Below are 10,870 nucleotides of genomic sequence, written 5' to 3' on the forward strand. Positions count from 1 at the left end.
TATCCAAATGTTTCTTGTTTACGATATGATGATAGTTTCTAGACTTTTTTTCTTTGTTTATATTGCAACTCTTATTTTTTATTATGAATTTTTTTTAAGTTTATAAACGCAACACGTGTCAAATAAGAATATTTTACACGCGTGAAGTGAACAAATAATATGTAGTGTAAACACTTTCATTAAGTCAAAATTTAAAGTCGTTAAAAATTGGGGTTAAAATATTAAAATCGAAAAAGTAGAAGTCTAAAAGGAAAAGTAGGGGACTTAAACAAGTAGGTAAAACAACCCAAATTCCATAGAATATTAACATAAACATGGATTTGACTAAACAATTTGAAAGTATGTGTGTTTTACTATGATACAGAACTAACTACATTCCGCAGCTTGGTCTTCTCTCCACAAAGAATTCAGCTATCAATTCATCCTAATTCATTTACATATACATCAACAATGGGGAAAAAGAAAACAAAAAATGGAAAGAAAGACAAAGAAAGCTTTACAGGAATGGAGGGATGGGCTTAAGTTTATGAAGGAATGCAAGGAACACTTGGATGGTTCGAGTTTTGGACCGTATGTGTTGAGCTGCGTGTACTCAAGCCTTGTTCGGATCGGATATATCCCGGAAAACCATTGGCTGTCCTACCAAGATTGACTATCTCTGCTTCGAACATATCTGGGCTGCTGCTACTGGTTGCACCATGAGGACCCTTGCTGTATAGGTTTCGCCTCTTGGTATCCTGTGTTAAAGACAATAAGCTATACGGATAAAAGATCGATCTATTAGTATAAAATTTTATACCGAGAAGTACAACAAAATATAATTGAAGAGAGCGTAATGCTTGCAAAATAGAAGAGCAGCAATGACTGAAGCCTACATTTTGTCCCTGTCCAAAATCTGCACCGTGTGCTGGAGCTGATAGATGGCTTTCATAGCGTGATGATGCAGGAGTTATCATCTCTGGGTACGATTTCTGCAAATCTCGAGGAAGCTTATCAGGAGTGCCAAACCAAGGAACAGGATGACCACCGCCAACCCAGTAATTACTACTATTCCTAGATCTGATGCATGGCGGAGAGTTATCATGAGCTAGCAAGTAGTAGGAGCTACAGTGCTCCTCCCTGCAAAACGTAGAAGACAGATCCCAGCGGTCTCGGGAAATTGACTTTGAAGCAACATGTTGATACTTCTGGAGTTCTGGTAAATGCTGTTAGAAGGCAAACTCATTTTGGAATTATGTAGAAGTTTCAACACACTAGTATATGTCGGTAAGATTTTTTAATTTGAAGCAAAACAAGACAAACAATAAGGTGGCAATAATAGAGAAATTGAGAAGAATCTAGTTCTCAATATGTCGGTTTATTTGATATATATATATTAGCAAAGCAAGCATATAACATAAGAGAAAAAAAGTGATGAGAAAAAATAGAGGGAATTTGTAAGAAAGCTTAGCAAAGCTATAAGTGTTTGTGAACTAACAGAAGTTAGTATTGTAATATTGAGAGTGTCGTTGTAAAATATTTTCTTTTGTATCAATAAAAGTTTGAGTGTTATAAATTACCGAGAGCCCATCTACGCTTCCAACAAGTGGTCTCAGAGTTTGGTTCGAGTTCAACGTTGTAGAGAAGATGGCCAACATGATTCAACCACAAATCCCGAGATTGACAAAGATGAATTACGGCAATTAGAGCATTCAAATGAAGGCGTTACTAGGCTCCCAAGATTGTTGGGATATCATCGAGGATGGTTAAACCGAGCCTGAAAATGCAGCAACAGAAGCAGCCCTGGCCAATGAAGAAAAAAAAGTATTGAAGGAATCCCGGAGAAAAGATAAAAGAGCATTGTTCTTTATTTTTCAAGGAGTAGACGAATCTGCCTTTGAAAAAATTTCTGATGCGAAGACCGCAAAACAAGCATGAGAGATTTCGCAAAAATCTCTACAAGGTGCCGAAAAAGCAAAAAAGGCACGCTTACAAACTATCCGAGTTGAGTTTGAGATGTTAAAAATGAAAAATACAGAAAACATCGATGATTATATTAGCCGTGTGAAAGAAGTCGTAAATGAAATGAAATGAAATGGTGAATCACTCGACGATGTTAGAGTGATGGAAAAAATTTTGCGGTCATTGACAAGAAAATTCGATTACGTGGTGGTGGCAATCGAAGAATCGAAAGATTTATCCCAAATTTCGATTGATGAGATTGTGGGTTCACTTCAAGCCCATGAGCAGAAAATAAAATAAAGTGAAGATTTAGAAAATTTGGAGCAAGCTCTACAAAGCAAGATGAATGTCAACGAAGGAGAAGCTAGCAGCAGCTACACACGAGGTCGGGGAAATCGTGGTGGTTATCATGGAAGATACAGAGGAGGACGAGGAACTCGTGGATGTGGTGGTCGATATGGCACCAATCAAATAAGTGGAAACAATCCAACATCAGATCGTGGACGAGGATTCCGAGGCAGAGGTAGGGGCAGATATCAACAAGAAAATAAATCCTAGGTATAATGTTATAATTGCAATAAGTATGGTCATTATAGTTATGAGTGTAGATCTGCTCTTAAACAAGAAGAAAGAAATAACGTAGCAGCAGCTGAAGAAGGAAAAATTGAAAAATCTCATGTATTCCTCACTTATAAAGGAAATGAGGAATTCAAGAAAAATATTTAGTATCTTGATAATTGTGCCAGCAACCATATGTGTGGTCAAAGGGAACTGTTTGTGAAATTAGATGAAATAGTTCATGGGCGAGTAACGTTCAGAGATGACTCGCACGCAGAAATAAAAGGAAAAGGCGAAGTCATGATTACTCAGAGAAATGGAGAAAAGAAATACATTTCAGATGTTTATTATGTACCTGCTTTGAAAAGCAATATCATCAGTCTTGGTCAACTCCTAGAAAAAGGATATGAAGTGCAGATGAAAAACCGCTCGCTTGCCATCAAAAATAAAGAAGGAGAATTGAAAGCCCAAGCTGATATGACTCGAAATCGTCTCTTTACAATTGATATCGAGTCGAGAGAAGTCAAGTGCCTGAAGATCGCAATCAAAGATGATTCATGGCTGTGGCATCTAAGATATGGACATCTTGGATTTTCTGGTTTGAAGCTGTTATAAAAAATGAGCATGGTGAAAGGACTACCAGAGATCAACCCTCCAAATCAATTATGTGAGGCTTGCATCAAAGGAAAGCAACATAAACAAAGCTTTGAAGTTGGTAGATCCTAGTGTGCCCGAAGACCGTTGGAGATAGTACACACAGATATAGCCGGTCCTTTTGACATACCATCGCTTGGCGGTAACAAGTACTACCTAACTTTTATTGATGATTTTAGTAGGAAATGTTGGATTTACATTTTGAAAGAAAAGTCAGAAGCGCTGGAAAAATTGAAAGAATTCAAAGCAATAGCGGAAAAATAAAGTGGTCAATATTTGAAGATACTCAGATCAGATAGAGGAGGAGAATATATATCAAAGTTATTTGAAGAATTCTGCAAAGAGCATGGCATCATCCATCAGTTGACAGCCAGATACACGCCACAAAAAAATAGGGTTGCAGAAAGAAAGAACCGCATAATCTGGACATGGCAAGAAGCATGATAAAAGGTAAGCAACTACCGAGAAATTTCTGGGCTGAAGCAGTTCGATGTGCAGTTTACCTATTGAACAGATGTCCAACAAAAAACATGAAGTATATGACGCCAAACGAAGCATGGAATGAACAGAAACCAGGAGTTGTACACCTCAAGATTTTTGGATGCATCGCATATTCCCACGTTCCTGAACAGACCAGAAAGAAGCTTGATGACAGAAGAGAAAAATGTATTTTCATTGGCTATGATGAAAGGAGAAAAGCTTACAGATTATATAATCCTCTTACAAAGAAGATAATAATTTCAAGAGATGTCGAGTTCGATGAAGCAGACTATTGGAGATAGAGCAAAGAGGAAAAGAAAGTTGAAGGACTATTTTTTAAAGATGATGATCTTATCAATCAAGATGAACAAGCTGATGATCAATGTCCTCAAAAAAATGTATCATCGTCCTCAAGCAGCAGCAGCGATGCCAACAACATAATAGAAGATCCTGAAGCACCTCCCACAGAACTTCGAAGATCCACAAGAGAGAGAAGAATGCCATAAAGGTACAACGATTATGAACTAAATAATGTTTCACTTTTCTGCTTACTTGTGAACAGTGATCCAATAACATACGAAGAAGCGGTTGAAGATGACAAATGGAGAAATGCAATGGATGAAGAAATTGCTTCAATAGAAAGAAATGATACATTGGAGCTAACAAGACAACCAGAAGGCTAAAACCAAATTGGAGTAAAATGGGTTTACAAGACAAAGACCAATAAAGAAGGAAAGGTCGAGAAGCACAAAGCGAGGCTAGTTGTCAAAGGCTATAAGCAAAGACAAGGAATAGATTATGATGAAGTATTTGCTCCAATAGTAAGGATCGAGACCATCAGACTTCTCACAGTAGTTGCAGCACAAAAAGGATGGAAAATTTATCAAATGGATGTGAAGTCAGCATTTCTAAATGGCTACCTAGAAGAAGAAGTTTATATTGAGCAACCACCTGGATACATTAAAAAGGGACATGAATATAAAGTTTATCGATTAAAGAAAGCTCTATATGGTCTGAAGCAAGCCTCGAGAGCATGGAACACGAGGATTGATGAATATTTCCAGAGAAACGAGTTCATGAAGAGTCCATACGAGCATGCCTTATGCACAAAGAAAAATGAAGACGGTGATATCATGATCGTGTGCTTATATGTGGACGACATGATTTTCACAGGAAATAATCCAGGTATGTTCAATGATTTTAAGAAAGCTATGACTAAAGAATTTGAAATGACAGATATTGGAGAAATGTCATACTTTCTTGGAGTTGAAGTGAAACAAATGCAAAAAGGAATATTTATATCACAAAAGAAGTATGCAGAAGAAATTTTAAGAAAATTTAGAACGGAAGATTGCAAGTCGGTAACCACTCCAGCAGAACCAGGAGTCAAATTAAGTGTGAATTCAACAAGAGAGAAAGTGAATCCGACGTTGTTTAAAAGCATCATTGGAAGTCTAAGGTATCTGATTATCACACGACCAGACATAACATACGCTGTGGGATTGGTAAGCAGATTCATGGAGAATCCGAAACAAGATCATTGGATTGCAACAAAAAGAATCCTCAGATATGTCAAAGGTACAACAGGTCATGGTTTATTCTACACGCATTCAAAAAATTCAAAGCTGGTTGGTTATTCTGATAGTGATTATGGGGGAGACTTAGATGATCGAAAAAGCACAACTGGATATCTCTTTCATATCGGCTCTACAGCATTTTCATGGTCATCAAAGAAGCAACAAACGGTAGCTCTTTCAACATATGAAGCAGAATACATAGTCACAGCAGCGTGCACTTGCCAAGCAATGTGGTTAAAGAATATTTTGAACGAGCTAAATGTGGCACAAGAAGAACCAATTACAATCTATGTCGACAACAAGTCTACAATCTCTCTTGCCAAGAATCTAGTCTCTCATAGTCGAAGCAAGCATATTGATACAAAATATCACTTTATACGAGAGTAGGTGAAGAACAAAAATATGGAGTTAATTTACTGCAGCACTGAAGATCAAATAGCAGGCATTTTCACAAAACCATTGAGAGCAGATATATTCACCCGACTCAAAGAAAAGCTTGGAATAGAAAATCGAGTTTGAGGGGGAGTATTAGAAGACAAACTCATTTTGGAATTATGTAGAAGTTTCAACACACTAGTATATGTCGGCAAGATTTTTTAATTTGAAGCAAAACAAGACAAACAATAAGGTGGCAATAATAGAGAAATTGAGAAGAATCTAGTTCTCAATATGTCGGTTTATTTCATATATATATATATATGTGAGCAAAGCAAGCATATAACATTAGAGAAAAAAAGTGAGGAAAAGAGAGTAACGAGTGAGAAAAAATAGAGAGAATTTGTAAGAAAGCTTAGCAAAGCTATAAGTGTTTGTGAACTAGCAGAAGCTAGTATTGTAATATTGAGAGTGTCGTTGTAAAATATTTTCTTTCGTATCAATAAAAGTTTGAGTGTTATAAATTACCGAGAGCCCTTCTACGCTTTCAACAAATGCAATATGATCTTGAATGTCATTGGTTGATGGAAAGACCATAACTGAAAGGAACATATCCTCCCAAAGCCAAATTGGGTGGTTGCCCCCTGTTTGAAAGCCCCGGATAACGTGCCATTGTCTCATCTTCAATCGTTATTCCCTACTTGGCAGCAAGCTCCAATATCTGCTTCTCGTCAAGTCCCAACCCCATGATCAAGTTCCAAAGATTCCTTTGCGCCTCTCTTTGGTTGTGAATGATCTGATCTCTCATTGCCATTTTAAACTGAAGCTCAGTATTAGCCATCCTCTGTATAACAACATAAAGAGAATTGTGAGAGTATGGAATAAGCTGTTTCACCATCTACAGGTGTCGTGCTGCATTGAATTCTGCATAAAGTAGCAATGAGAAGTTATAGATAGATATCATTACTTGATGTTCATGGTAATAAATAGGTACAAAAAGTAAAAAGAAATTCAATGTCCACGCACCAGTCTGTATTGACTGAGAATGCGCAAGTAGGTTTTACTGCCATTGTTACTGATTGCTTCCTCAATCATACCTTGGAGTTGGCAACGATGCTTTTCATTTGCTTCAATTTCCTATAAGAAGATTAATCAAATGACAGGAAAAATAAAGAAAGAGAGAGAGAGAGATTGTAATCATATAAGCCTCTATAGCAGCAAAGTTTACCTTTTGGTAATTAACACCAGCCTCGTCGTTATCACGGATGTTATCAAGAATATCTTGCCTCCTAACTCTCAGAGCTTCATAAACCGTACTATCCTTTTCAGAAGCCTATTTACATAATGGAACAACTATATATCAGAAAATGATACAAGTAAATATCAAGGAACATAAATATCCCTCATGAAACTACCCAATTTTAAGTTCTTGTGAAGTATGAATAATGTCCTCCAAAAGAAAAATTATGTGGAAACTCACGAGAATAGTGAGTATTATATATATATCAGATGATTAATTACTGAGTCTATTTTAAGACTTAGGTTACAAGAGTTTAACTACAACTAGGAGTTATTTAAAATAAACAAACCTTATCTTCTGATTAAAAGATGAGATTTTATCTCTATCACTAAATACAAATAAACCCAAATATTTTCAATTGTAACAACTTACACTCCCCCTCAAGCTGAAGCATAACATTGTATAAACCCATCTTGGACAAAAACTTCTCGAAAATTTGTTTGGATAGAGCTTTAGTGAGTACATCTGCTAGTTGTTCCTCTGTTGGGAAATAAGTCAAGTTTACTATCCCACCATTCACCTTTTCTGCAATAAAGTGTCTATCGATTTCCACATGCTTAGTACGATCGTGATGGACGGGATTTTTTGCAATTTGAATAGCTGATTGATTGTCACTGAAGAGTTCTATGTTTCCTTTATACTTCATGTCCAACTCCTTTAGTAGTCATAGCAGCCACATGCCTTCACAGATTCCCAATGCTAAGGCTTTATACTCTGCCTCAGCACTGCTTCTAGAAACTACATTTTGTTTCTTACTTCTCTAAGTAACTAAGTTGCCCCATGTGAATAAGCAGTATCCACTAATCGACCTTTCTGTAACCTCACCGACTCAACTGGAATCTGTAAATATTTTACAATTCTATCACTAGTTTTCTTAAAGAACAACCAGTGTCCTAATGTACCTTTCAGGTATCTTAGAATTTGATTAGCAGTTTCTAGATGTCTTTCTCTAGGATTAGTCATAAATTGACTGATCACATTTACAGGAAAATAGATTGTCAAGTCTGGTTAGGGATCAGTAAATGATATTTTCAACCAAGCTATGAAATTAATTCTTATCGATTTCAACCCCCATTTCTTCGTCTCGAAGCTTTAAGCCAGCTTCCATAGGAGTATCAACAGGTTTACATACCAGCTTCTGAGAGTAAGTCAAGCACATACTTCCTCTGGTTTATAACCAAACCTTTACTTGATCGAGCAACCTCCATGCCTTTGAAATACCTTAGTTTCCCTAGGTCCTTTGTTTCAAAACAACTGATTAGTTTCATTTTCATCATCTCCTGTCACTACAATGTTATCGACATAGACAATGAGAATAACTTTTTTTCTTGTTAGAATTAATCTTAATGAACAAAGCGTGGTCTGCTTGACACTACTTGTACCCATTCTCTATAAGGATCTTGGTGAACCTATTAAACCAGACCCTTAGAGACTGCTTTAAATCATACAATGATTTTTCAAGTTTACAAACCTTATTATCTCCTAGTTTAGACTGCATTCCAGGTGGCATCTTCACGTAGACTTCTTATTCTAACTTGTCATTCAAAAAAACGTTCTTTATGACAAGTTGGTGAAGACTCCAATCTTTGTTCACCGTAAAATTCAAGAGCACTCTAGCAGTATTCAATTTTGCTACTGGTGCAAAAGCCTCCTTGTTGTCAATGCCATAGGTTTGTGTAAAACCCTTAGCTACAAGTTTGACTTTATATCTCTGTATACTATAATCAGAATTATACTTAATTGCGAAAACCCACTTTACTGCCAACCGCTTTCTTGCCATGGGGTAAACCGGTAACGGTCCAAGTGTCATTCTTCTCAAGTGCTTGAATTTCCTCCTCAACAAGTCTCTTCTACTTAGGGCCTTTCAAGGCAGCTTCAATGGTTGTCAGAATTTTCTCTTTATCAATACATGATGTAAAAGATCTAAATGAAGGCATTAAGTTAACATAAGCAACATACTTCTGAATAGGACATTTAGTGCATTGTCTAACACCCTTTCTTTTTACAATAGGTAAAGATTCCATCTTCGACAAACCAAGAGAAGTTTCCTTACCACCGTCATCTTCTAAGGTAGTTGGACTCAAATCCAACTCTCGACAAGTAGTAGACTACAAAATGGCCTCAGGAATGGTCTATTTCGTCTAGTATAAACTCTAAGTTGTTTAGGAGTCTTTATAGTTATAGGTAGGGATGGCAAACGGGTACAAATTCGTGGATTTCGCCCGCACCCGTTCTAATTGGGGCGGGGATGGGTATAATTTTAGTGGGTAGTGGGTGAGTGTGGATTTAGAAAGTAGTACCCGTCGCGGGTAATGGGTGGGTAATGGGTTTGAGACCTTACCTGTCCCGCATCCGCCCTCCCCACATCCACCCAGCTAAATATCCATTAAATTTTGGACCATTATGAATTTAGGTGTAATTTTAGAGACTAATTTATAAATCTGAATATTGTATAAGATATAAGTTGTTATTTAACCAAATATTAGGGATAAGTTAAGTTTATGCATAAATATTTTTCCTTTCAAACCTCTTATTAGTCAATACTGCGCCGATCTTTCAAGTTTCAAACCTCTAATCTCCACTCTCTACTCTCCAACTCAAGTATGTTTTCCTTTTGGAGGTTGTGGCCTTGATTGCTTTCTTTCAATCAGCTAATCTAACAAATTTCCTTAATTTTTCTCTTTTCCTTTATGAATTTGTAAATTGATTAACTTCTTTTATGAATTTTGATTTGGAATTTAGATTAAAGCGGCTTATAGAAAGAAAGCATGGGAGTCGCATCCTGACTTGTTTCCAGTTCAAAGAAATCCATCATTGTAGACTGACGTTTTAAGTCGTTTACTATCTAAATTATGGTACTTCTTCTGGAGGTTTTATTCTGGACGAGAGCCAACATACTGGAAAACAAGTAGCGAATGATGTAAGAACATTAAGTCTTTCCACTTAGTTTAGTTTGCCTATCACACTTGAACCTTAATTTTTCTTCTTCTTCTGGGAACACTTGAATGAGATAATAGTTGGGTATTTTTAATCTTGTATTCTATAATTTAGAAATAATTCAATTGTGTTTACGGTTGTGACTCACAACCAAATTTACTGTTTTTCTTACTGTTAACATATAAATAGAGGAGTAAATGAATGTTCTACTCATATCTTTCAAATTTATTTATGATAAGTAAATGCATTAAAGAGCTATTATTTTAGGAGGTCTTAAATCATCTTAGTTTGCTTTGACAAAACTTAAATGTTCTCAGCTTTTGTTTTGGTTAAATTCGATGATATTTTCTCATGATTTTGATGGAATAGTTGAGTTCAAAGAATCATTGTTGTTGCAGGTAGTGGGTGGTGGGTGTGGGGATGGATTTGAGAATGTACTCGCGTGAGCGGGTATAGATTTGAAAATTTTTATCCATCATGGGTGGTGGATTGAAAAATATTAGGTGGGTATGGGGATGTAGGAGGGGGTATCCGCACCTGACCCGCCCGTTTGCCATCCCTAGTTGTAGGACGTGAAAAAGGGACAATGTGGGTAAAGGAGTAGTAATAGGAGTAGGAGAATGAACACAAGTATGCTTAAGGGATGTAGTGAGCAAATCATCTGAAGGTATAGAAGAAAAATGGAATGGATGTACCTGATGAGGCTGAAATTCCGTCCAAATCTCCCCCTGAATTGCAGTCTTGGAATAATAAAGATTCTGTTAAAAAAAAGGTAACATCCAAGGAAATAAAAATGAATTTAGTAGGAGGCTAGTAACACTTGTAGCCCTTTTTAAGTGAAGAATAACCCACAAAAACACTCTAGAGCCCAAGGATCCAATTTAGACTTAGAAGGATCTATATTCTTAACAAAAACAATGCAACCAAATATCCAAAAAGGTAAAATAGAAGAAAACAGTTTAAAAGAAGAAAAACACTCTAAGAAAACATCTTTAGGCGTTTAAAACTCAAGAACCTTACTAGGTAGGCGGTTTATAAGATAAGTGGC

At 36.5% G+C, this 10,870-nt stretch overlaps 1 protein-coding gene across 1 annotated transcript; it reads right to left on the reverse strand.

Moving 5' to 3' along the window:
* Positions 1–501: 501 nt before the first annotated feature.
* LOC120123710 (kinesin-like protein KIN-8B) lies at positions 502–6,426 on the reverse strand. Its single transcript, XM_039142534.1, has 4 exons — positions 6,287–6,426; positions 1,752–1,782; positions 876–1,205; positions 502–737 (listed from the first exon to the last, which is right to left on the reverse strand). Exons 1-4 carry the CDS (start codon positions 6,424–6,426, stop codon positions 525–527), a joined length of 714 nt encoding a protein of 237 aa, XP_038998465.1. The 3' UTR covers positions 502–524.
* Between the last annotated feature and the right edge of the window lie 4,444 nt (positions 6,427–10,870).

The sequence above is a fragment of the Hibiscus syriacus genome, unplaced genomic scaffold (assembly GCF_006381635.1).
Source record: "Hibiscus syriacus cultivar Baekdansim isolate YM2019G1 unplaced genomic scaffold, ASM638163v2 tig00110402_pilon, whole genome shotgun sequence".
NCBI classification, from domain to species: Eukaryota; Viridiplantae; Streptophyta; class Magnoliopsida; order Malvales; family Malvaceae; genus Hibiscus; species Hibiscus syriacus.